The following is a 27,652-nucleotide window of genomic DNA, read 5'->3' as shown; positions in this document are numbered from 1 at the left end:
TCAAAATATTGGGGATGGAGACAAGAGAAAAAACCACAATAACAACACTGGTCCGGCCGGGTTGAGTCAAACGATGATTTTAATGAACACACGCGTGGGAGATGGACACTGATGCAGACAGCCTCAAAATCTCAAAATGGTGGAGCATTGCTCAAACTTTTATAGCCTCTGGTGCCTCCACCTTATCATACAAAGCCTAAACATTCACATGCTTTCTCTCACACAGCGCCTAAGCTACGACCTTGGCTCCCTGTTTATCTGCTCCTGCTGAAATGGGGCAGAAAACTCCAGCACACTCTGTTCTCTTCTACTCAGACAAATTAGATTTCTTATAACTCAGCAGTATAATGCATCATAAAACAATATCATTCATTCACAACAAGTCAGCAATTTAATGTAATGCAAATCAGTTTAACTAATGCAATAGTTATCAGCTTCTTCTAATTCAGGAGAATAATGCAAACTAAAACTACATAATAATTCACAATCTTTAATTCGGGGTATAACATGGCATAAAATAATATTAGAATCTAACAATACCGTTGACCATCAGATCTTAATCCATCGCTTAAATTGCATGGTAGGGATATCTGGATCTGTTCTAAAGTGGTTCACCTCATTTCTGGAAGACAGGACGCTCCTAGTTTCAGTGGGAAACTTCCAATCAGACGTGGCGAAGTTTCTATGTGGAGTCCCACAAGGTTCGGTTTTAAGCCCCCTGTTATTTTCACTATATATTCTTCCCTTAGGCCGGATCATTAGCGGTTTCAAAAATATTTCTTATCACTTGTATGCAGACGACATCCAATTATACATTTCTTTTAAATCTTGGGAATTAGACAAGCTATCCACTCTTATGGACTGTCTTAAGGAAATTAATCTTTGGATGACAAACAATTTCCTGCAACTGAACGCAGACAAGACCGAGTGCTTAATCCTTGCCCCAGAGAATATCAAGCCCCAAATTAGTCAACATCTGGGTGCTTTTTCATCGACAATAAAAGCCACTGCTCGAAATCTTGGGATAATTTTCGACCAATCTTTGTCCTTTGACGTTCATATTAAATCCGTGACCCGCTCCTGCTTTTTTCACTTAAGAAATATTGCCAAACTCAGGACTATTGTCTCCACAACCGAACTGGAGATGCTTGTCCACACCTTTATTTCCTCCCGGCTAGACTATTGTAATGCACTTTTCTCCTGTGTATCTAAGGCCTCACTAAATCGGCTCCAAGCGGTTCAAAATGCTGCAGCAAGGCTTTTAACCCACAGCAATAAATTTTCCCATATCACTCCTATACTAAAATCCTTGCATTGGCTTCCGATTGGGTATAGATATAAGTTTAAAATCCTCACCTTTACGTTTATGTCTCTACAAGGTGAGGCCCCCATCTATATCTCGGAGCTTCTCCAGCCCTATTCTCCGAAGCGGACTCTTAGATCCACTGATAGTGGTCGTCTATCTATTCCACGGACTCGTCTGAAAACAAAGGGGGATCACGCTTTTCAAACCCTGGCTCCAATACTGTGGAACGGTTTACCCTCCTCACTACGCACCATCGACACGGTGGCCTCTTTTAAAAAACAGCTTAAAACTCATCTGTTTAGACAGGCATTTGGGTAATGTTAATGCGTAATATGTTGTTTTATTTTATATTTATATTGTACTATTGCTTGTTTGATATGCTTTTATATTTCCTCTATGTTGCTATATTGTTTGTTTGACATGTCTTCATGTGAAGCACTTTGTAACAGCGTTTTTGTCTTAAAAAGTGCTATATAAATAAATTTTACTTACTTACTTACTTACTTACATACATCTGCGCAAAAATAACAACAGAGGGCATTCAGGACGCGTACAAGGTTTCTCTCTAGTTCAAAAAGGGCTATTTCAGCCTAACATGAGCAGACAGCCTCGAGATTTTGGAAACCCAGTTCATTTTACTCATCATGATAGTTTCTTCTCAGTCTGTTATTTTGGTGTCTTCTGTGATGCTGATGGAGCTTTAGAAATTTGATGCACTAGAAACTGAAGGCCTTACTTTGGCTTTCTCAGTTTGGGCCTTGAGAATTCTTACAAAATCGGAAAGTGAATTTTAGGGTGTGTGCATTTATCTAGTTAGCAAGACAAAAACGAGTCACATGAAATGAGGCTGGAGCTATAGCAGTCATAAAAATCAGGACATATTTATGGATATTTTGGCCATTTAAAGATTTTTGTTTGTTTGTTTGTTTGTTTTCATTTATGTTAGCTGAATGGTGTGTGTGTGTGTGTGTGTGTGTGTGTGTGTGTGTGTGTGTGTGTGTGTGTGTGTGTGTGTGTGTGTGTGTGTGTGTGTGTGTGTGTGTTTGTGAGCGTGTATTTATATCTGTGTGGGGATCAAAAATTGGAAGTTTACTATACTTGTGGGGACCAACAGCCATTATGGGGGTCAAAATCCAATCCCCACAAGTTTGAAGGGATTTTTAAGACTCAAAATATGGTTTTAGTGACAAGGTTACGGTTACGGTTAGGGTTAGGCATCCATTTTTCATGGTTAGAGTTAGAGTAAGGGGCTAGGGAAAGCATTATGTCAATTAAATGTCCCCACAAGATATGAATACCGTGTGTGTGTGTGTGTGTGTGTGTGTGTGTGTGTGTGTGTGTGTGTGTGTCTATTTTTATTACGGTAACAACATCAAACCTATATGCTACCACATTTGCTGGCTCCAAAAAGCCACTCTCCAGTTATTGTGATGTTGTGTCTGCCTGTGTGTGCGCCTTCGTTGGTTGGCTACTCCCTCTCTACCCGAATCTGCACCTCGCCCTTCAGCACAGTGATGCTGAGATCACTTCGGGAGGGCGGTGCAGAGGGAGAGCTACGTGTTGCTGCTCAGCAACAGATAGAAAGGAGAGAGAGAGAGAGAGAGAGAGAGAGAGAGAGAGAGAGAGAGAGAGGAATTCCCTCGCAGAAATAAAAGCGTCTGCCAGGGCGTGTATCAGTTCCTATGGTTCCCAGAATTTCCTGTGATAAGTGTAGCCGATACCTGTAGCAGGAGGAGGGGGAAAGCCCAATGGATGAAGGATGTAAGGGCTGCCATCTACAACAAGCCTTCGGGTATATTTGAAGATCTTTGCCTGGAGGCGAAATTATATTTGATATCGCGCCGACTGCGCTTGAAATAGGCGTCCACCTCTACCAAATAAACCTGGCACAGAGCCGCTTCTCTGGAATCCAGTGAACAAAGGTCTCGGCGTTTGTTGCAGGCGCGCAGGTTACCCACAAACTAAAACGTGCCATCACTGGAGCTGAAATGCTGTTGAGTCTTCTTTCCGGAGGATTCGGTGAACTGGACGCGCTTTAAAGTAAGTTCTTACAGTTGTCTTTGTTTCGGCGCGGCTAAAGCCGAAATCCTTCCTGTTTTCTTCTCGTTTATTTCATAGAACCCACGTGGCTCTAACAAAGGCTCATCACTTTGGTCTTTCACATTTAAAAACAAGGTTTATTAGCCTGTGAATTGATAAAACTGCAGTTCGAAAAACAAAAACTTCCTCTTGTGTTTTCCGCTTTGTGTCTGCCGTCTGTCGCCCATTCTTTCTGTCTCTCTGTGTTTCGTGTGTCTCTGTGTATTCCTCTCTCCAGATATGACAGGTCAGGTCCTGGGGGAACCGTGCGGCGGGGCTCACACGGATGAAAACGCCGCCATCCGCATCAACGTGGGCGGCTTCAAGAAACGTCTCCAGTCGGACACTCTCTCCCGGTTTCCCGAGACGAGGCTCGCGCGTCTGCTCCACTGCCAGTCTAAAGAGTCCATCCTGGAACTGTGCGATGACTACGACGACACGGAGAAAGAGTTTTACTTCGACAGGAACCCAGCGCTCTTTCCCTACGTGTTGAATTTTTACAACACGGGGCGGCTGCACGTCATGGCAGAGTTGTGCATCTTCTCTTTCAGTCAGGAGATCGAGTACTGGGGCATTAACGAGTTCTTCATCGACTCCTGCTGCAGCAGCTCCTACCACTGTAGGAAAATGGACCAGGACCGGGAAGACTGGGATGACCGCAGCGATGAAGGAAGCACCACTTCATCTTTTGACGAGCTGTTGGAGTTTTACAACGACGCCTCCAAGTTTGATAAGCAGCTGTTCGGGAGCGCACGGAGGCGCATCTGGTTGATGCTGGATAACCCCGGCTACTCCGTGGCCAGCCGCATCATCAGCATCCTCTCCATCCTGGTGGTGCTCGGCTCCATAGCCACTATGTGCATGAACAGTATGAGTGAGTTCAGCCTGCTGGACAGCGAAGGCCAGCCAACAGAGGACCCACGTTTCGAATCTGTGGAACATTTTGGCATCGGCTGGTTCACTCTGGAGCTGGTGGCCAGGTTCGTTGTGGCGCCAGATCTGCTGCACTTCTTCGATCATCCGTTAAATGTGATAGACCTGGTGTCCATACTTCCGTTTTACCTGACACTTCTCATAAACCTGGTGGTGGAGAGCAGCCCCGCACTGGCAAATCTAGGACGCGTTGCGCAAGTGCTGCGGCTGATGAGAATTTTCCGCATCTTGAAGCTGGCCCGTCACTCCACGGGGCTCCGCTCCCTGGGAGCCACACTCAGGAACAGCTACAAAGAAGTGGGGCTTTTGCTCCTCTACTTGGCAGTCGGGGTGTCGTTTTTCTCCGTAATGGCCTACACGGTGGAGAAAGAGGATAACGAGGATCTCACCACCATTCCGGCATGCTGGTGGTGGGCCACGGTCAGCATGACCACCGTGGGATACGGTGATGTGGTGCCGGTGTCTATTGCCGGCAAACTAACCGCCTCTGCGTGCATCCTGGCCGGGATCTTAGTAGTTGTGCTTCCGATTACGCTCATTTTCAACAAATTCTCCCTCTTCTACAAGAGACAGAAACAGCTGGAGATCGCAATGAGAAGCTGCGACTTCGACGAGGGGATAAAAGAGGTGCCCTCGGTCAACCTGAGGAATTATTACGCACACAAAGTCAAATCCCTCATGGCGAGCTTGTCAAACATGAGCCGGAGTTCACCCAGTGAACAGAGTTTAAACGAATCAATACACTGAAACAGGACACTCTGTCAGTCAGGTCGGGTGACGCTGTTCAATACATGTGGCCTACCGAGGAGCTCTCCAGAGTGCTGAAATTCTCTGGACTGAGAGCCTGCTTCCTTCCACTGATGTCTGACCGTTTGCCTCTCTGTAGCTCAGTGCAATAATGTGTTCATTTCTGTGTCTATCACAATGAAAAAATAAGCAAATGTACAGCCTGAACATCACGTCTCGCTGTGCACTAATACGGCCGCTCAACAAACAGGCTAAAAATCTGACCCCATCTGATGAAAAAGACAAAGAATGCTGTAGTTGTTTACAGTGTCACACTGTAGTCCACTTTCCAGCTATACATGTTGTATAAGTATGTCTGAAGTAACTGTATCTCTTTCAAAAGAGTCTCGATGTATAATTGTGGTGTTGCAACAGTACTTCAGATGTGTGGTTAAAGCAAAGTGTATTAAATATACAATCAAACAAACAGAAAAATACATGACATACTTCCTTGTTTTTTTAATACGAGAGTTAGGGTCTAACTCCGATCCTGATTGAGGGAACACATGTAAGCCCGAGGGTTGGAAGGGGGATTTATAGCAGCAAAGTGACTGACACAATATCTGAAACAGTTTGACAGGCATGGCAACAGCCATTCAGAGCTGACATGTTGAATAAATCTATTCGCTAAGGATTTGATTTTTTTTAATGGGATCACCATTTCAGTTCCCAAGAGACAATTTTAAAATATTAATCAGTACATGTTCTAAAAAGACTATAAAACTATGGTCATAAAATAGAAGTTAGTCCACAGTAAGGGAGAACTGAAGAGAAAGTTCAGTAGTTAGTTTATGGTTATCACTGCTCTCCGGAGAATACACTATAGAGATAAAGTTCTAGTTTTACTTATCTCAGTGCTACGTTTCAATTAATTTTTTCACAGAAAGCAATTTGTCTCCAGCCCGTAAACTCAGAAGATGAATGGCTGTGACAAACCTGCATATTTCTTTCTTTTTTTCTCCCTCTTCTTCTTACTGTGTCCAGATAAAAACAAGTTTTATGATCCCACAGGGGGAGCATGCAGCTGTTTGGACCCCTCTCCCTTTTTCTGGTCAGCATTTGCGATAAGGAGCTATCCCACTGGACGCAATAACAGCAGCAGAAATTCAACAGAGAACACTCACTTAGTGTTATTGATTTCAGTTTAAAGGGTAAAGAGCTATTTGATACAAGTAGGCAGCAGCTCTTTAAATAAACAAACAAACAAAAAATAACCAGATGAAAAAGTCAGTTTTGCATCATTTCATATTTCAGAACAGTTAACTGCATCGATTTCCATCTTTTTAATTTGAAGGCCATTTTTATTTTGACACCAGTTCTTAAAATAAGAAATGATCATTAATGCTTTGAGCTGAATCCTCTCCACATCATTGTGTAGCTGTGACTGGTAAAATTGTCACTTAATCAGTGTCAGTATTTTGTTTGTTTTTATTCATCGTACAAATAATTCATACATGCATGCACATTTCAGTGACTCGAACAATCAGACTCATTTGCTCCTGTGGCAGAGAGATAATTTGAAATTCATTGTCTCAAGATTAATTTGAGCAGACAGGCAGAAGGATTTTACATATTGCTGCTCATAACTAATTAGTCTGAGCACAGAAAAACCACACATTGCAGCTCAGTCACTATCACCTGGTGTAAAGGATAATCCCAACAATACCAAAATATGTTTTTTTTTTTAAAGAATTATGTATTATTGTACAAGTTTAAATAATGAAACATGTCTTCAAATATCAAAGAGCTTTCAGGTGTACAAATAAGGTTATGGCACACATTTGGCAGAATAACTGAGCGACACAGAGATCATTTCACTGCATTTCAGCCACAAAGTTGTGCTCACATTTCAAATCCTAATGAGAAACCTGCGTATATCCAGCATCTTCTCCCAGGATTTCTGGGGAGCTCATTTGAAATAATATTTACCCTCAGAGTCCAATTATATCAGTCTGCTTTTGTTTACTCCTAAACCTTTAAAGACTTTTCCCCCTGGGACAAAATCCAAAACGCCACTGCAGCACCCAACCAGCATGGAAAAATCAGTAAATGAGTACACAGTGACAGCGGGTGACATTTTAACATATCAACAAAGGGCCAACCCAAAATAAGAACAACAGTCAATCTTCTCCATCTCAGGGAGAAGAAAGTAATTATAGAATCTGAGAGAAAATTGAAATGTATAAATGTACTCCAGGACTGCGGGCCAAGGAGAAACAGTAATAAAGAGAGTAGATTTGCACAATGTCATCCAAGTGTCTGGGCTTTGTATGTGTGTGTGTGTGTGTGTGTGTGTGTGTGTGTGTGTCAGCATGACTCCTGAGAAGGAAGATGGAGATGTCTGGCCCTTCAGCTGCCTCCCCTTGGCTCGCCTGTATCATTACCCTCTGACTGTGGTGATAGATGTAAGAAAGGCCCCCAGCCTGCCTGGCTCACAGTACAGGAAGCAGCTCAGGTCATTAGAGGGTGACCGTGGCAAAATAAAATCTGCTTTCCTCATTTCCAGTAACCAGCAGAGCTTAAACATCCAGTCCAACCATCATCGTGACTGAAACCTGTGACTCAACATTGTGAAAGGAACAGTTGCATTAGAGGGAGATTTATTTTTTTCTTGTAATTTGTCTGACATGTAATCATCAACGCTTTTAGAGGTGTACTTGGTAATAAGGTTTGGTTATTATTTTATTTCAATGTTAATCATTAAATCAAAAGAGTTCCTTTTGATCAAAGGACTTCTGATTTACAGTGGGGCAAAAAAGTATTTAGTCAGCCACCGATTGTGCAAGTTCCCCACTTAAAATGATGACAGAGGTCAGTAATTTGCACCAGAGGTACACTTCAACTGTGAGAGACAGAATGTGAAAAAAAAAATCCATGAATCCACATGGTAGGATTTGTAAAGAATTTATTCGTAAATCAGGGTGGAAAATAAGTATTTGGTCAATAACAAAAATACAACTCAATACTTTGTAACATAACCTTTGTTGGCAATAACAGAGGTCAAACGTTTACTATAGGTCTTTACCAGGTTTGCACACACAGTAGCTGGTATTTTGGCCCATTCCTCCATGCAGATCTTCTCGAGAGCAGTGATGTTTTGGGGCTGTCGCCGAGCAACACGGACTTTCAACTCCCGCCACAGATTTTCTATGGGGTTGAGGTCTGGAGACTGGCTAGGCCACTCCAGGACTTTCAAATGCTTCTTACGGAGCCACTCCTTTGTTGCCCGGGCGGTGTGTTTTGGATCATTGTCATGTTGGAAGACCCAGCCTCGTTTCATCTTCAAAGTTCTCACTGATGGAAGGAGGTTTTGGCTCAAAATCTCACGATACATGGCCCCATTCATTCTGTCCTTAACACGGATCAGTCGTCCTGTCCCCTTGGCAGAAAAACAGCCCCATAGCATGATGTTTCCACCCCCATGCTTCACAGTAGGTATGGTGTTCTTGGGATGCAACTCAGTATTCTTCTTCCTCCAAACACGACGAGTTGAGTTTATACCAAAAAGTTCTACTTTGGTTTCATCTGACCACATGACATTCTCCCAATCCTCTGCTGTATCATCCATGTGCTCTCTGGCAAACTTCAGACGGGCCTGGACATGCACTGGCTTCAGCAGCGGAACACGTCTGGCACTGCGGGATTTGATTCCCTGCCGTTGTAGTGTGTTACTGATGGTGACCTTTGTTACTTTGGTCCCAGCTCTCTGCAGGTCATTCACCAGGTCCCCCCGTGTGGTTCTGGGATCTTTGCTCACCGTTCTCATGATCATTTTGACCCCACGGGATGAGATCTTGCGTGGAGCCCCAGATCGAGGGAGATTATCAGTGGTCTTGTATGTCTTCCATTTTCTGATGATTGCTCCCACAGTTGATTTTTTCACACCAAGCTGCTTGCCTATTGTAGATTCACTCTTCCCAGTCTGGTGCAGGTCTACAATACTTTTCCTGGTGTCCTTCGAAAGCTCTTTGGTCTTGGCCATGGCGGAGTTTGGAGTCTGACTGTTTGAGGCTGTGGACAGGTGTCTTTTATACAGATGATGAGTTCAAACAGGTGCCATTCATACAGGTAACGAGTGGGGGACAGAAAAGCTTCTTACAGAAGACGTTACAGGTCTGTGAGAGCCAGAGATTTTCCATGTTTGAGGTGACCAAATACTTATTTTCCACCCTAATTTACGAATAAATTCTTTACAAATCCTACCATGTGAATTCATGGATTTTTTTTTCACATTCTGTCTCTCACAGTTGAAGTGTACCTCTGGTGCAAATTACTGACCTCTGTCATCATTTTAAGTGGGGGAACTTGCACAATCGGTGGCTGACTAAATACTTTTTTGCCCCACTGTAAATGAGCTTCTTATAAAGTTAAATGAGCATGCTCATTTGGTTCCTTTCACACGAGCTGTGAACAAAGACAAGAGAAGATGAGCATAAAAAAGGTTGTGGAAATCTGGGAAGAATATTATGCTTATTAATGCAGCGCCGACAGGGAATCAGAACTAAATGGTGTACGTGCTTCCCAGTGTGCATGTGCAAACGTACTGTACACAAACACACCACACAGCGAGTCTAATGGGGAACTTATCGAAGCTGGCAGCACGAGGCTCATCTCCAGGCTGCTCTGTATTGGTGAAATAAAACTCTGTTACTAAGCAGGCGTTCCGTGTTGTTGCACATTACCATCTGCTACTATCCGTTTGCTTTAAACAGTGTGGGAAGATTGGATCTTTTCTGCGTGCATGTTTCTTTCTCCCTCCATACTTCCCACCATGTGTGATCTGTGAACATCTCCAAAAATAATCTTTCATTACATGGATCGCAGCATAGCTAATTATTACATACAGATCTCATGATAACATCAAACCCAGGTAATGGTTAAGGATGGCTGATTGCTTTTTTTTTTGTTTGTTTTTTTAATGAAAGGATTAGAAATTGTAATCAAACTGATGTTTCGGGGTTGTGGGAAATAATAGGGAGATATTTTTCATGTTTGGACTCTGCATTATGAACTCTGCTGACATTTAATTTTGAGACTACATTTTAGTTTTAATCGTTTCCTTTTTGTGGAGTCCTAAAAAGCCACAAAAAATGCAATTGAAGAACAAAATTTGTAGACTTACTTCTAGAATTTAACTGGTAGTGAATTTATGGACTCTCTATGGACCAGCTACAATTTAAACCAAGTACCAACACAAATACACCAAGTTTACACCAAATTATCACAAATATGTTAAAGCTTAGGTTTTTTGCAGTTTAAAAATCCTCCACTAAGGCAGCGCTACAGACGGCTGCCCCTCCCCGAGCCTGCTTCTGCTGGAGGTTTTTGCTGTTAAAACGGCGTTTTTCTTTCCCTCTGTCACCAAGTGCTTGCTCATAGAGGGTCCTCTGATAGTTGGGGTTTTCACTGTATTATTGTAGCGTCTTTACCTTACCTTACTAAGTGCATTGAACCGACTGTTGTCATCTTAATTCCTTTAAGCTTCCTTGTTGCTTTTTCCACATGGAGTAATTAACACACACAAAATATGTCAGTCAGATTATTTCAGTTTATTCTAGACTGTTGCAACCTTGGATTATATTCATTCTCCTGAAGCCTAAATGAACATTTCTGAAAAATATATAACATCATAACGATTTGTGACCTTACACAAAATGTTGTGCTACTTTAACTGGTGCTGGTCCTCCACCGGAAAACTCTCAATCACTAAAATAACCACTTCTGAAAGACAACCCATCAATGTGTCTTCTTTTTAACAGAGTCTTCAGTCTGCTACTGTTAAGTGACTCATCCACAGAGACAGATGTTTCTGGATTTAAATCACAATGGTGTTCCCACTGAATTTTAATGAATAGCACAAAATGGGCCAATCAAACACCCGGGGAGTGTTACCTTTTACCAAAGACTGTTATGAAAATCAATTCCCACATTTTTATTGGAGCCTCATGTCTTGTCTTGTTTAAAGAGCTTGAAAGGACTGTAAATGCAGTTTTGTTCTCCGCAGCCAAGAAGGGTAATGGTGTACCTTGGCAGTTTTGCCAGGATGGCACAGAGGCAGCACTGAGAGGAAAACACTTTAATTAGAACATGCTGTTTATTTCAGGACTTTTCAAGAGCAAATCTGACATTTGAGAGATTTCACAGAGCCAAACGGAAAAATATGGCTTCTAGCGGTGCTGTAGTTTTTGTTTATTATTATATCCATTCCTGGATATTTCCAGAAACTTTTCATTTATATGACCATCTGCGCACATCCCTACTTTTCCAGCCAGGCCATGGATTCTTCTACTAGAGCTACAGCACACTGAACATCATTTTTCATATGCTGCAGATTCCCTGGAAGGCAGCTCTGTGTAATTACCCCAAAGGCCTTTGAGAACCACAGTAATAGACTGCACACACCTATGATATCATGCATGAAATCATCCAGGTCTAAAAAGAGGTCTTGGAAAAACAGACACACATATATGCATGTACACACAGGCACACAGACAATGCCTTAATTTCTGTTGACTCATAATTCACACATGTCACTACACTTCTCTCTGCCTGTAGTGCAACACTGCATTTCAGTAGCAGTGTGGCTAAATCAGTGGCCCTGGTAGTGAGAAACCCAATAAAGCGATGGCTAACACAAAAAAGCTCAGCGTGAGATGGCATCTCTGTATGCAGGCACCGTCTCCCAATGGCTATTGATGAGGGAAGACAATGAATATTCTCATTAACACATAGAAACGGAAAGTCTCCTAACATGCAGAAATGCAAGAACATTAATGTCAATACACATACACAGCTCAAGGTAAATTAAACTACAGCTGTTCCTCAGGCACAGCAACTCCCGTAGGTGACAGAGTTAGATTGAACCCATTATTACAGCTGGATCTGGGAGACAAGGGGTCCAGTCAAAAAGACAGACTCAATCGGACTTTTTCAAAGTTCAAAGTCAGAGGAGATACATATAGATTACTTTTCTGTCTGTGTCTCTTTATGTGCTTGTGTGGCCACGTATTTTTTCAAGTATGTGCAGAGTTAGTGTGTGTTTGTGTGCGTGCATGCGTGTGCCACTTCTTCCTTCCATAATCAATTTCCTCAGGGACGTGCCAGGGACATGGGTGTAGACAGTTTGATTTGTAAAGCTTGAACAGGAGGGTGTCTGAGAGCCTGGGTGCCAGTCCACCTGAGCCCAACAGGATGACGTCAGTAACACCTTGAGAAAACCTTGACATCTCATGTGTGCACTTTTAGAAAAAACAAAAACAAAACAATTATGTGGAAAATGTTGCATCAATAACATAGAAAATGTGAATGAATGTGCATGGCTACTGAGATTTCTTCAACCACAGGCTTTTGACAGCGTGGTGAAAACTATCTGTAAGATGCATAGAGGCACTAAAGCTATTCTTCACTTTAAATAAAGACAAAGAAATGGTGGAATGACTTACGTCAGTCAGGGCCACAGGCACAAGGAAATATGTGTTTTGACTCAACGAGAGGAGACGAAGAAAAAAAGACACGAATACAGATCACGGACAAAAAGAAAATTTCAGCTGTTGGTGGAATGTGTCATCAGAGCAGTTGTCAAGAGACAACACACACAACATGCGAGGAGTGCGACATGAAAACTGATTTCCTGAAAATAACAGGGGCCGTGATAGCATATTGTGAGACATGATGTGAATATAATAGCATAATGAGTCTATTTCTGTTCACAAGTATGGCAGCCCTTTTCTCTTTTTAAATCCGCTTTTGCTCCATCTATCTTACTGGATCATCAACTTGCTAAATACTAAGGGCTACATTCATCCCACCATCATGTTAGGGAATGGTGATAATTGCCAGATTTGTTATAAATGCAGCGATGTAACTTGTCTGGTGTGCTTAATTGCCTTTGAAATCCACCTGTGTTAGAATTATACTGTGCTGCAGCTGCTCTGTGGGGACCGCGCTGGCTAAATGAGACTGATTATAGAAACAAACTGAGCTTTGGCCTGCCTCTCTGCGTTTGGTGGAGTGGCTGTATACTTTTCATTTTAACTAATCTCAGGTTAGCTACTAGTGTAGGTGGTTTGTGTGCCAAGGTAAATGTAGAGGTGCCCTATGATTCTTTATGTCCAATAAATGTTAGTCACAGCTGGCAATTGTTGGTCAAAAGGTTTCTGTGTTGTTTATTTTTTTTAAAAGACAGCTTGTTGCCATTTTAAACCTTCATTTATCAAATAAACACTGTCCTCTTTATCCCAAGGCAATGAATGTGTTTAATTTAAGTTAATATGAACATTAGCGGATGCTAGCAGTTATTTGCTGTCCCAAAACTGAATGTCACTGACTTCAAATAGACAGCTGAAAAGTTATTTCCCAGTAAATTAGATGTAATGGAAAATGATAGTATTGGAATGACAGTGATATATCTGGAAATTAGAGTGTAATATGCAAGTATAGTCACTCTTACAAAGTTGTTATAATTTATTATTGCTGAATAATATAAATCATTTTCATAATTGGTGATTAAATTATTCTGCATATGGATTTAAATGATGTTTTTAGCTCTGAGGGGTAGTGCGACAAACATTTATATTGTAGATTACAACGGCAAATATGTCAACGTTTTTTTACACAACCATCTATCTATCTATCTATCTATCTATCTATCTATCTATCTATCTATCTATCTATCTATCTATCTATCTATCTATCTATCTATCTAGTGACAAGTGGAGGACATACAGACTCAACAAACAAGGGATATAATGAGTGTGAGAAGGTTTTGTTACAGTGGATGTGGGTGATTCAGCAACCTATGATGAAAGAGGGACCAGCTGGGAGATGCTGCTTCGTGTTCGTTGCAATCCCACTGGAGGCAACAGGGGTGTGAATATGAGAAAACAGCTGAAGAATACAGATGGATAGCTTCCCATTATGGATCATTATAGCTTCCTATGAGCCAAATACTGTAACTGCTAATGTGAGTGTGGAATAGTATATGCATATATATATATTTTATTGTGCTTTTAGAATTTTTTTATGGAGGTTGTAACAGTATAAAAGTTGTTAAAGTGGTTTTACGAGCTGCTTCATAAACATTATCTTGACTTAAAATCAACATAAACCATATGCTACAAATCATAATGAACTGATGTGTCATAGAGAGTGTGCAGCCAAATAAAAGGGGCAAAAGTCCCTTTATTTAACTGCAAAATAATGTCCTTGGCACTGCAGACACAGTCACACAGTCAAGTTCAAAATCCAAACTTCCAAGCTCTGTCACATCAAATAGGCTCACTGGTGGGGAAGAAAAGGGAGCAATGGAGAGAAAGAGACAGAGAGATTTGCTCACCCAGGCCCTTCTAATCTATTAGTCTGGGCTGCATGTCAACTCCATTTGAGCAAACACACCTAAGTAAACTCGATCCCACAGAGACCGCCGCTGTTCAGCTGGTGTGTCCACTGCAACATTTCTAAATATGCTGGTTCTGGTTCTGGATTAGCTTTCCTCCATAACACTGTTGTATTCTGTATTCCAGTCACATCTCTGTGTGCAGCGACGCACTGAGTACCCATAGCCCAGCCTGTGTCGAGGCTTAAGGAGAGTGCAGTGGAGTGAAGACACAACAACAGGACCTCTGCAGTCCTTTAAGCAACCCACCTTCTGGGAGACTGTCGTGATGCTCTCACCAGCGCTCTTGGGACCACAGGTGGGAGCAATGCTGTCTGTTTGAAACAGATGGTGGCGATTGCTTTCTGCTGAAATGTCACACCAATATTCCTTGCGTAAAAGATTGGATTACTCTGTATCTCAGAGCCACTGGGGACTGATGCATCATTTGGAGGAGCTCATTATTCTTTCATGGACACTTTTTAGTACTTAAAATGCACGCATGCACACACACACACACACACACACACACACACACGCACACACACACACACACGCATACACCTTTTCCCAGTCAGACCCAGGAGAGGACTCTCATGCATTCACTCATAAGGTCACCATTAATTTAGCTTCTCAGACTTGTGGAGATGGTGATGGATGGCTGATATTTCCTCAGAAAGCACACTTTGTTGTGGATGCCAGGAAAAGGCTTTACTCCATCAGTCAGCTAGGAATCAGATTTTCTTTTATCCAGGGGCATGAATCTATTTGCTTCTGTCTGGTGGTGCCACTGGGCTCAAAACACAACAAAGAGAATGACATCTGAGTGGGTGTGGAGTTAATGACATTCTGTCACGGCTGATATGGTGTAGACTCTGCTAAGGACTCATCCCCTCCTTCAGACGTGATGGGAGGAAGCAAAGACAGAAAGGATCTAAAGTATATTCCCCCATCACTGCAATTGTGCTTTCTTCTTTTCAAAAATGCTGTTCTCACTCATTGTCACACACTTAGCCATAAAATCACTTGTATTGCTCTTAATTCCTCTTCTTTTTCATATTTTTCAGAACGTTTTGTTATTTTCCTTCCCATTTCACTATTTTTTTTTAACACTTAAGTTATAGGTTTCAAATCTTTAGTAGGTGTGTACTCATTTCAGGAAACCTCAGCCAATGCTTTCAAAAACCTTTTAAAAAGAGAACACATCATCTTGAACAGCTGCATCTTGAACTGTAAAGGTTTCTAGACACACCCTCACCATGAACCTAATTACCCATCCATTCAGTCTAATGTCATTTTTTTTCTGTCATCTTTTCCTTGTCGCACTGAAAAAGGAAAAACTTCAGGCAGGCAGGGAGTTCCTGTGGAGAAATATAGCAGTCTTTTCACAACAACTCACTATTTCTGCTGTAAGTCAAGTTGATGTGCGTCTTCTGATAAATGTAAGGTATGGCAGTTGGTAGTGGCAGGTTGTAACCACTATATGTGTGGATCGGGGGGTACAGACATAGAAGTAGAAGTACAAATAAGAGTGTTTAAAAATACTCCAGTAAACGCTGAAGTACTGATTCATGAAATGTACTCAAAGTAAGAAAGTAAAAAGTAGCTCTTCGGAGGACGTGCTTCTATTCAATTCAATTCATTTCAGTTCAATTACTTATATAGCACCAAATCACAACAACAGTTGTCTCAAGGTGCCAGCTATTTTTGTTATATTAATGTAATGATAAATAATATAATACATGGGAATACAATTTTTATTTTAGCCTAAATTTTAATTCTAAGTAGTGAAAAAAAAATCTCTATTTTCTGTTTCCTGCATTGTCGCGGGTGACTTTGACTCTAAACAGGAAAATGAGTAGCCTAAAAAAATACCTCAAATCGGTTGAAATGGCTCATCGTGGAGAAAAGAATCACAACTCACAATAATTTTGACTGAGTGGTCCAACTGCAACTTATGGACACCTGCGGTTGTTGCGGTGTTGTGCCAAAAAAATAAATAAAACAAAATAAAAGCAGCCCACTATAACCCTTGACTATTGTACAAGGTTTTGCCTCTTTCATCTCTTTTTTTGTGACATCCTCTGGTGATTAATACACAAACAGGATTGCATTGCACGCGTTACTGCTAAGGTTCAAATCGGTTTGATGTTTGAAGGCTCGCAGTGGTGTGAAGTAATAACTCGCCTCAAATATGTCAAGCCAAAAGTAACTTGTTTTGAAAGTGTAACTCCAGGACAAACAATCTGGCCACCTTTCATCTGTGACGAGTGTAGGCTGTCAGTCAGCAGTTTACCTCAGCTATACATATATATCAGCAATACAGTATGTGACCATATTTTCAGCTGAAAGTATCGATACAAGGTGATTTAAGTCAGTGAAGGTCACTTCTGTTTGATGCCATCGATACGGAGACGGGTTGTTTAGGATGTCCTAAACGTCGATGTCAGTAAGCACTGCTGTTTTAGCCACTGTTAGCTACTGTTAGCCACTGTTAGCTACTGTTAGCCACTGTTAGCTACTGTTAGCCAGCATTAATAAAACTTTGTTTGAACAAACAAACAAACTCTCATAGAATCACACTATTTATTAAAGGGAAAGTGTGATTTTTAGGAGACTTGAGCCTAACAAAACTTATAATCAGATGGTATTTTTGGTTAGCTGACTCCAAGAAAGCTGGTTCTTTTCATCTGGACTTTGCATTTTCCAGCTGAAAATGGGATTTCTGGAATTTCCTTACCTGGAAGATTGAGACGGACATGGGAGTGTTGCATATCTAAGCTGCTGCCAATAAAAAATTGCGACAATATCGGGGTTAAAATAACTTATTTATACTTTTATATTATATTTATTTATGTTTTTGTGTGCTACAAGCATACTACAAATTTTCAATATTTAGCCACATACATAAAACCCAATTAGGCAGAACAGTGCCGTCCATCTCACCCATTGTATTCAAGATAGCGTCGCAACAGTGTCTTCCACAAACCAGCGCCCTCATCTGTGTATTTTTAATGGATAAATTCTAAGTTCATGAGAATGCATCAATTTGTCTGAAGAAGTAATTACACTCTAATCAATGTTTATGAGTAAAAATAATTTTTTTTTTCAATTTATTAAACTTTTAACTAGGCCATAACACAGTATCATGCAAATTCTGTAATAACCAGATGAAAACATGAGTGAAGTTGCTAAAGTAAATAAATGCATATCCCATGCCATAATACTTGATACTTACATAAAACTAAAACAATGTGAAAGCAGACTAAAAGTATATAGCCGTTAAATGCTCAACAACAGGCCTTTGTTTTTATGTCATCTGACTTTCTTCACTCTTTTCTATTCATTTACAAGGCAATATTGTTACTACGTACTTAATTTATCAAGTTTTTATTCCAAGACTTCCCTTTCATTTCTACTGTCCAATAACAATCCTAGTAATAATTAAAATGCTTATAAAATATGAAGTCTTTTACAGTGTAGTCCATTTTGCTTCAGAAAAGTGTTTTCGAGTATGCAGCTGCAACCAAGCTTTAAAATCTTTTGGAGCTGATAATATTGTCTTTGAATGACAAGTTTTTCACAACAATGAGCTCAACTAGCAAAGCTAATTTAGCTCAGTGTAATTAAAATGTAAGAGTTGCAATTAGTAACAACAAATATGTTCTCATAAATAGAGCCGCAATTAAGCTGTAGAAGTTCTGGATGTTGTGCACAGCATTCCCAAACACCGTCGTATCACTGTCAAATTAAATGTGACACCTTTGTAGAATAATTACACAAACCAATGAGAGGATGACACTCATGTCCGTGGTACTGCTTTCAGTGGCATTTGCAGAAGACGCTGCTTCAGGGTTTATAGCAGCATGCTCTGGAGATTATCCTGACAGCTTTTCTCTTCAGCCACTACCTAAGCTTGCATTTTAAATTTTTTACATGTAATTGTAGGGTTGAAGGCATACATTCGAAGGCACACAATTTTGAGCTATAAAAGCCGTTGAGGTCAATTCCTTGCTACTTTATAATACTGTGCTATTAGCTTAATGTTTCATTGCCTGATCACAATAACATGAGATGTTTTCTGCATATTTTGAAGATTTCTTAAGTAGAACACTGGGAAGAATTGACACAAAGTAGCATTGGCTTTATCAGTTCATAAGGGTTGCAGTGATTCTCATTGTGAGGTTGTTTGAATATAATCTGGAAGTGTGTGACTAATTTGTGATAACCAGACACAAAGCCAACCTTAATGGTCAAAGAGTTGCTTTTAGAAAAAATCAAACAGCGTTAGAAATATGCTCAGCTGTGGGGTTACCCACAAGGTGTAATTCAGGGCGCTGCTACAAAATAGCACTAGTCAACTCATTCTGGATGAATAAATAGATGAATACGGCACACAACCTGTACACTCTTCCAAGACAGTGCAGTCATTACGAGTTGAAGTTACTGTAGTCACAGTGTCAGTGCTAATTTTCAGCTCAAGGCTGCTGGGAATAATTAGAATCCTATCATGCAAGACAGACACAACATGCTATAATCAATACAGACAATTACAAACTACACTATTCACTTTGCATGGAGGAATGGAAAGAGTAAAGAACAGATCCAAGTCAACCGGGCAAAAAGGTCAGAGGATTAAAGCATGCGGTGTATCAGAGGGTAAAATTCTATAATGAGTTTTAAAAAAGTCAATGTCTTGAGTTGGTGAAAAGTCATACATTTACAAATTTGATCAGGGTCTCTGAGGGGTTGTAGGGGTCGTACACGTTGTACTGCAGAAGGTGAAGTCCACTGAATGGGGTCAACCATTCCATCACTTAATTCTTTGTGAATCATAAAATCCACATTTTATGATCAGTGACACACTTTTTGTAAGCGAATTGGTCTGGTGACTTTTTGAATTGCATGTCAAATCTAGAGTGTCAGATCATTTTTTTAATGTTACAGATAATTCACAGACAGTTATGTAGAGACAATTTGAGATGTTTGTTTTGGAAAACCTGGTTTAAAAGGAGAGACAGCCTGAATCCCACCTACGTGAGCTCTGACAACACGGAGGCAGACTTGCATTCTCTAAAGCTGCTTCCTTACACACTGTGTCTGCTCCCCATTCACCTAAGCTAGAGAGGTCATTCATATGAACATAATGAAAATGAATACCACTACTTAAAGTGAAGCTGTTAAATGGGACAATTAAATGAGAATAATTCATATTGGCTAACCTGTCAGTGTTAATGAAGAAATTGTAAATATACTGGGTGAACTTAAAGTGTTGCAGATCCTGACAGCATTTTATTACATAACAGTTAATGCCCACCTGAAAATGCACCAACCACATTTAAATTAATATTGGTATTAACTTTACAAAGGCCAATACAACGGAGGGCAGCTGTGTTGACTTAACTCCCACATAAGTTGATATTGTTTATTATGCTGCAGGCTAACTGCTGCCTCTCTGAAAAAGGTCATGATTCAGGGAGGCTCCTGTAGCTCTTTGCACCAATTCACAAAAAAAGTTTTCCATGAAAACAAAAGTCACTCAGAGCTTGTGACTTCCACCAAGTTCTGTACTAAGACCGGTGCTTTTTTAACCTTGTGCATGCTTCCATTACACAATACTTTTAAGAAGTATTGCAAATTTTAAATTATTATCAATACAGATAACTTTCTTAAACATAAAATGCACTGGACTATACTGTATAAAAATAAAGAAGATATACGGCTAGCACACTGAGCTCCTTGAACTTTTTTGCTCCACAACAAACTATGTAACACAGAATTTAGTCTTACAAGACAAATAATTAGACCGTGTGAAGAGTTATGATTATTTTATTTTCCAACACAGGTGGGACAGCCAGTCCACCTCTGCTCCCTCACCTTCCATAAACTCACTAAGCTAATACTCCCAGAATATCAAATAAACTGAGTAAAGAATCACCAAACAATAAATGTGTGTATACTTAGCTTCCAGTATCAGTCATTGATGAACTAGTAAAAATGTAGGTTAATGGAATCCCTATTCTCCATTACAAGCACTATTAGGCCATTAATGAAAGCAAACTGTAAACATGACTGAATATTAGTTAGTAATCTGTTTTCTGTTTTATGCCATATCCTGCTGATATGTTTTGAATCTCCAGTGAAAGGCCACATCAGGTGAACTCTGAACATTATGCTGCTGTAATAAACTCTGCTTCTTAGAAAGTTGTTGTGTTGTTTGAAGAACAGATTTCTGTGTGCAAATGCTGCATGAATAAATATCAAGCGCTATATTAAAATGATCAAAGTGAATTCAAGGTTTACCATAATTTAGTATGTATTAGTTATTTCCCCAGTTTGAGCTTTGCTGTATTGCCAGCCTTTAGGATTATCACTGATTAATTTGACTTCAATCACAAATGTTAAAAGCCATAGTCTTACACCGGATCATCACTCCAGCTAGAAGAGAAAGTGTGAGGGGCTAATCTCAGTGTGACAAGGATTTAATTTAACCTTACAGGCTGTATATTACTTTTTTATTTAACTTTAAGCCTAATGAAGTGGGTTTTTGCTTTCTTTTATGCTTTTATACGACCCGCATGGAACAACCCAATGCGAACACATGAGGTGAGGAAGCCTAAGATGCACTTTTTGTAGTCCATCTTCAAAAAATTGCATTGTTTCAATGCTGTAGAGTCATGTCATCAACAACATCAACTGATAAATTATTAAAGAGCCTATTGCAAGTGCAGTCTGATTTTCTGAGTACTACGTTTCTCTTTACTTGAGAACTCCTTCACATCTTTCCACATGATATTTTTGATTTAAGTCAAATCATTAGAAAAAGGTAATTTATTTTTATTTTGGTATTTAGAAACAACTTATGTGAACAGGAATTGATTAGAAGGGCTTTGAGCACCAATACAAGTCAGAATGCATATTACTAATATCACACACACACACACACACACACAATGACTGACTGACTCATTAGAGGAGAAATGTGGAGCATTTTATCACAGGGAGTTCATGCAGATCTAGAGCATTATCGACCTAAAAATGGCACAGCCTGTCACTGCTTTGTCACAGCTATCGACATGCTGTCTAGAGCTGGACGGATCTCTGTTCCATGGCTTTAATTGGCTGCTCTGATATCCACAGAGATTGATCAGTTGTTTCACAGCTTACAGATGAACCACACAGGAATCCACAGGATCAGCCAATGGTTGTTCAACAACCTCTCCATAAACCTGGACAAGAATTTCACTCTTCTCAGAGAGCACCACTATTCCATCCATTCATTCTCCCCCACTTATCCTTTTCAGGGTCGTGGGGGAGGCCTGGAGCCTATCCCAGCTGTCTTAGGGCGAGAGGCAGGGTACACCCTGGACAGGTCGCCCGTCTGTCGCAGGGCTAACACACAGACAACCATTCGCACTCACATTCACACCTATGGGCAATTTAGTGTTATCAGTTAACCTATCCCCACTAAATGCATGTCTTTGGACTCTGAGAGGAAGCCGGAGTACCCACAGAGAAGCCACACAAAAACGGGGAGAACATGCAAACTCCACACAGAAACACCTCAGCCAGCACCACTATTATTTTAACAAAAATCACTTATTATTCCTTAACCTCCTGAGACCCAAACTCTTCCACGGCATGCATTTTTTATTTCTCTTTGATATTGGGACCCGATGAATGTAAAAACAATGAATTACCAGATTTTTTTTACCTGATTTTTGTTTCTTTTTTTTCTTTTTTCTTTCTGCCTGTCCTGTTTGGATCTTTAGCCATCAGAATTGTTGCCTGAAGGGCAAGAAAGATGCCAAGCAGATTTACTTTACCAAGTGGATTATCATGGCCTTGCCATATTGATCCATTTGATTGACCTTTATTATAATTATGTATTTATTTGATTTGATTTTCTGTTGTTACAGACGGGACAGACATGACTGGGGGATAGGACAGGGAGAAAGAATGAAAGAAAGAGAGGGAGAGAAAGAAAAATAGAGATGGTGAGGAAGGGGGGAAGAAAAAAAGAAAAAAGAAAAACAAACAAAACACCTGGATCACCTGTATGGAGATAAGAAAAAACAGAAGAGAAAACAAACAAAAAAGAGCAACATAATAAATACAACACCATCTCAATAAACTAGCTAACAGTAGATAACAGTAGATACTAAATATTATATGTTATTGTGCAGTATGCAAGATCGACAGCGCACAAGGTGCTTTGAGGTAGCAGCCAAGAAAGGTGTAGTCCGCGTCTGTGAACACTCGTGTGCACACCTGTGTGCATCAGCACGCTTGTATTCAAAAGGTTTCTCCATGTAACGATCTGCTAGGGAGTGTGGGGAGCCATAGCCCCGTCCCCCAGGGCATGAAGCAGGTATGGAGGAGATTCAGGCCCCAGACATCCAGAGGCCCCAGAATACGAGGACCCAAGGAGGACCACCAGGGGGGCAATCGTGCCACCCTCCTGGGAAGAGCTGAGGAGAACCCCAAATGAGAGGTCACCCAGCAGCCACGGAGCAGAAGCCAGAGAGGGTTGCAGTGACGTGCAAGCGGGCTCTGCCGGCAGCCAGCTGTGCCAGAGAGGACCGGGCCCCAGGCCCAGAGGTCAGAGGCCTGAGGTCACCCTACCCCCCGGAAGGGGCCCAGCCGGGCCACAGGCGCCAGGCCCCACCAATCGGCCACCAGGAGTGAGTCGGTACATACATGAGCGCCCAGCCCCAGACACAAAGAACCATCAACACACCAACGTCTGAGGGCATCAGTTGGGGCTGGGGGGCTGGGAGGAGGTGCTGGCCGTCGGATTGGGGTCTGGGATGCGGGTCCTCCCTGCTACTGCAGATAAGGAGGTGGTCTGCTTTCCTCCACCCCAGAGAGAAGGGTTACATCTCCTGGGTCCGAGTACAGTTTGCCGATCTGGGGGCAGGGGTACCCAGACCTGGGATATAGAGTATGTTTGGGGAGTGTGAATGTGTGCACAGTGTCTATTTGTGTCTGTCTCCGCGTCGAGTGAGTGCTGAGTATTTGTTTGTGTATATGGGGGTGGGAATGCACGTTTGTGTCTGCGTGCGCCTGTTCGTCTGTGTCTATATGTCAGCTTGGGTCTTAGACTCCACCTCTCTGGGTACATCTCAGGCTCTCCGAGGTATGGAGGCCTATCTCCCCTCACCACACTCCCTGCCAGTGGCTGATTTTTGTTTCTAAGAAAAATGAGAGCCACATATGAGAATATTCGTTTAAATTTCGATAGAACAGTAGCAGTATAATGTCCTCGTAAGTGGATATTAGGCCCTTGTAGAGCAAAATTGAGTATTTTGGTCTAAGTAACCCAAAATGTGATGTCCACATATGTGGACGCCAGGTCCTAGGAGGTGAACAGGTGAAACAAGCTTGAAAATGACTTGAATGGCAATATCAGCCACCACTTTGTGTAACACATACTTCATTTTTTAACAGAATACAATGATGAAACTGATACATTGTATGTTTAAATGTCTAATCTAACATGTGAGCCAAAAATGCTGAATTCACGGTTATATATTCATATAAAAGAAGGTGTAAAATGACTGATACAAACTAGTGAACTAAATTACTGAAGAAATTAAATACATCTACAGAAGTATTTAAATATTTGTTACTAGCTCTAACTGGCCTCTCCCTCAGAGATATGGTGAGAAGTTCAGCCATTCGGGAAGGGTTCAGAGTAAAGCTGCTGCTCCTCCACATCGAAAGGAGTCAGTTGAGGTGGTTCAGGCATCTGACAAGGATGTCTCCTGGGCGCCTCCGGGGTGAGGTTTTCCAGGCATGTCCCACAGGGAGGAGGCAGACACGGGACACACTGGAGAGATTATATCTCTCGGCTGGCCTGGGAACGCCTTGGTGTTCCTCTGGACAAGCTGGAGGAGGTGGCTGGGGAGAGGGAGGTCTGGGCTTCTCTGCTTGGGCTGCTGCCCCCGCGACCCGGCCCCAGATAAGCAGAAGAAAATGGATGGATGGATGAATATAATCATTTGTCATTGTGTTGCCATTAATATGTTGTATGGCATTGTTTAAATCTGCATGCAAGTATGAATGTCAGCAGAAGCATATGAGAAAGCAGGGTTGCCAAACTCATTTTAGTTTAATCTTAAGTGAGCCTGATCAGTCAAGCTCTGCTTTCTGTCAGTGAAAAGAAGTTTAATTATACATTTAAATCTTAATAAGAGAAAGAGAAGTGCAACAGTCTGTCTCCGTTTTTCCTTATGATAATGAAATTCTGCTGTAGTACATGAAAGAAATCTTTCAGCATGACTCTTTGGGTTTAAACTGTAAGAAATAAATCTGTAAAATTACAGAAAAATAATCCTATATCATCAAGTTTTTGTTAATTTACAAGAAAGGTCCTTCTTTTTTGGACACATTATTAAAAGAACAACAACATGAATTTCTATAGTTTGCAGTGAAGAAAAGTGTTATTTAATTGTGTATCTGTTACTCAATTACTTTGGTGTAGAATGACTAGCCGTGGAGGTGGTCATAGAATCAAACCAGACGAGCATAGGCCAGCAGGTCTAAATATATGCATATATAAAGTATGCAGTGTGCACTTCAAGAATGCAGCACATGCAATTCGTACGTGTGCTTGGCAGCAGTTAGGGCAGAAAGACAGTTAATCAGCCACCTCTCTTTTTTCATAGTTTTTCCAAAGGGACGTGCCAAGAAGGCAACCGCTGAGAGTGAAAGACAGTATCTTGATTACATTTTTCATCAAAACAATAGGCCCTCTCCAAGACTAGCAACCGGCAGCAGCCCAACCATATAATTGAGAAGATTTAATATTGCTAGGTAGGGAAGCCTCTTTCCCTGTGGGTTAGAGAAGCATGCAGATACCAGGAATGAGAGCATGAAAGGACATTTTTGGCACAAAGGACATGGGCCTATAATATTGATTCTTACAAAAAAAGAATTTGTATTGACATAATACTACTTTCTTTTTTTTTAGCAAAAGGGCATTTGCAAGGAATCATAGCTGGATTGTTCGTGCCTGAGATACAGTTATTCTGATAAATATTGATCATGACAACATGAAATATGACATGCGGCTTGAGCTGTTAGCATGTTGTACAGTTTAACTAGACAGAGAACTGAAATGAATAGAAAATGATGATCAAGGATGAATTAAGGGGTGGTGGTTCTCTGCTCCCAGACAGAGAACGCTGTATGTTTTGATGAGTCACTTTCTGATCCCTCGTTTCCAAACAAATTAGGCAGAACAGAAGCACCGGAGGAGAGCAGCTTGATGAGGTCTGCAAAATCAATATGCTATTAAAATCTATCTTTGCCCGCCTCTGCCCATCTGTGCCCTCTGGCTGGAATAACTTAGTGTGTCCTGACCAGTCCTGGCTGACTGAGGGGCTGGCAGAACCTGCTGTACTTGTACGGAGACACACGGATATTTTCTTCAGCTCTGTGATTAAACAGTCACAGTCAACTATTTCACAACATTGAAGACCATAAAGAACAATAACATTGGCTAAACACACTTCTTCAAAGGTGTATCCGAATCTGTAACCAGTACCAAAACCTGCAGGTGAGAGCAGAACGACGTACATCAGTTTTACCCAAGTAAGATTATCCTGAAACCAGCGCTAATTTGATTTCTTCCACCAAATTCTCATCCCACCATTTATACTGCACTCTTCTAAGATGCTAATCTAGCGGAAATGGAGGGACCACTAAACAGTTTTAAGCCAGTAAAAAGATACATTGCTATAGCCGGTGGCAATGCTAACTAGCAAACCATTTTTTCACTCACTGACGACATTTTTTGTGGTGCTATTTGGTGTTTATGCTGGTTAAATTGTTTCTTCATTGCAGTGAAGTCACTAATATGTGTCGTCAGAGGATCATTGTGTTGCATATAGAGATGGCACGATACCACTTTTTTATGTCCGGTACCGATATCATAAATTTGGATATCTGCAGATACCGATATGAATCCGATATAGTGTGTTTTTTAGTCAATAAAACTGTTTTTTTAATATCTTGCTGCATTTTGTATAAGTTCATACTCAAGTTTAAATAAACAACAACACTAAAGCTATTCTGTTATACCTGTATGTAAAAAATACACTGCACCCAAAATATTTCATAGTTCAGCAATACTGATCAATCTAATAAACTTAAACCTACTCCATCCTTCCTATTCTGGTATTTTAAAGAGTACGCAACCTAACTAATAGGGTTGCAAACTCCCAGCAAAAAAAAAAATAGGGAACCACCCCCCACCCTCTGCCCCATGATGCTTAATCTACGTAATCAACTTTAATTTGATGCAGTGTGGAAAAAAATGCACAGAAATAAATTATTTTTCAAGAATAATTAAATAGATTCAACATCTTTCTTCAACAGAATTGCAGACTGCAAAGATGGTACCTTCCCAAAGGAAAAAGTACTATAGCTTACTAGGGTATATTAGACTTAACAGTTACTATATACAGTAATGGACTTCTATATATTTTACATCAGATTAAAACTTTGGGTGTCAGATAATTATTTATTAAAAACTAGACATTTTAAATGAGAATAAGAAAGAAAAGTATGTCTTTGTGCCCCCTTTTCCCTGTTCATGCCCTATCGGCCCCCCTGGCTAAACTTTGCTAGATCCGCCCCTGCACATTTACCAGCCGTCAGCTACTAGAAAAAGATCCTGGTGTAGAAAGTAATATTAAATAAATTCTAACAACAGCTCATCAAGGTTAAACGTGCTGCTGTTGTTGAGCCGCTGGTTTCCTCTTTCTGGTGCAAAGTGGGCCAAAAACAAACAAGAGAGATGGACTCGCGACAGAAAAGCCGATCAGCTGATCATTGATTGAAGTAGCAGCAGGAGAGGGAGGGAGACAGAGGCACTCGCTCCATATATCGGTTGTTAAGCTTAACGTGGGAATGCTTTACAAACATTCAGAGATAAACTTACACACTTGCTTTACTTCTCTCTGGGATCACTTCCTCGGAGATGAAATGCTGGTTTGGTAGCCAGGCTACAAATACACACAGCCGCTCTATCACGTGACAAGTACTGCTGCAACGTGCTACAGTTATGAGCCGAGTTACGCCCTGTCGCAAATTTTGTGAGGTGCTTTTTTTGATATTTAATGGATCGATTACATTTTTTTTTTCTCTCTGATATCCGATCCAGTAAT

The 27,652-nt window shown here is 41.0% G+C and overlaps 1 protein-coding gene across 2 annotated transcripts in view; it reads left to right on the top strand.

The window, feature by feature from the left end:
* Window positions 1-2,722: 2,722 nt before the first annotated feature.
* The window catches only part of kcns2 (potassium voltage-gated channel modifier subfamily S member 2), a 45,870-nt gene continuing 20,940 nt past the window's right edge, over window positions 2,723-27,652 (top strand). The window contains exons 1-2 of one of the 2 annotated variants that reach the window (XR_013100759.1): window positions 2,723-3,346; window positions 14,626-14,796. Coding sequence is in view for 1 of the 2 variants with exons in the window: in XM_004560024.5 (XP_004560081.1) it covers window positions 3,626-5,065 (1,440 nt within the window). In the remaining variant the exon portion in view is untranslated. Of the gene's footprint in view, window positions 3,347-3,623; window positions 7,340-14,625; window positions 14,797-27,652 lie in introns of those variants that run through there. The other variant, XM_004560024.5, reaches the window with a different exon arrangement.

This window comes from Maylandia zebra, linkage group LG11 (genome assembly GCF_041146795.1).
Source record: "Maylandia zebra isolate NMK-2024a linkage group LG11, Mzebra_GT3a, whole genome shotgun sequence".
Lineage (NCBI taxonomy): Eukaryota > Metazoa > Chordata > Actinopteri > Cichliformes > Cichlidae > Maylandia > Maylandia zebra.
Note: the sequence above shows the minus strand (reverse complement) of the source record. Positions and strands in the feature narration are given on the sequence as shown.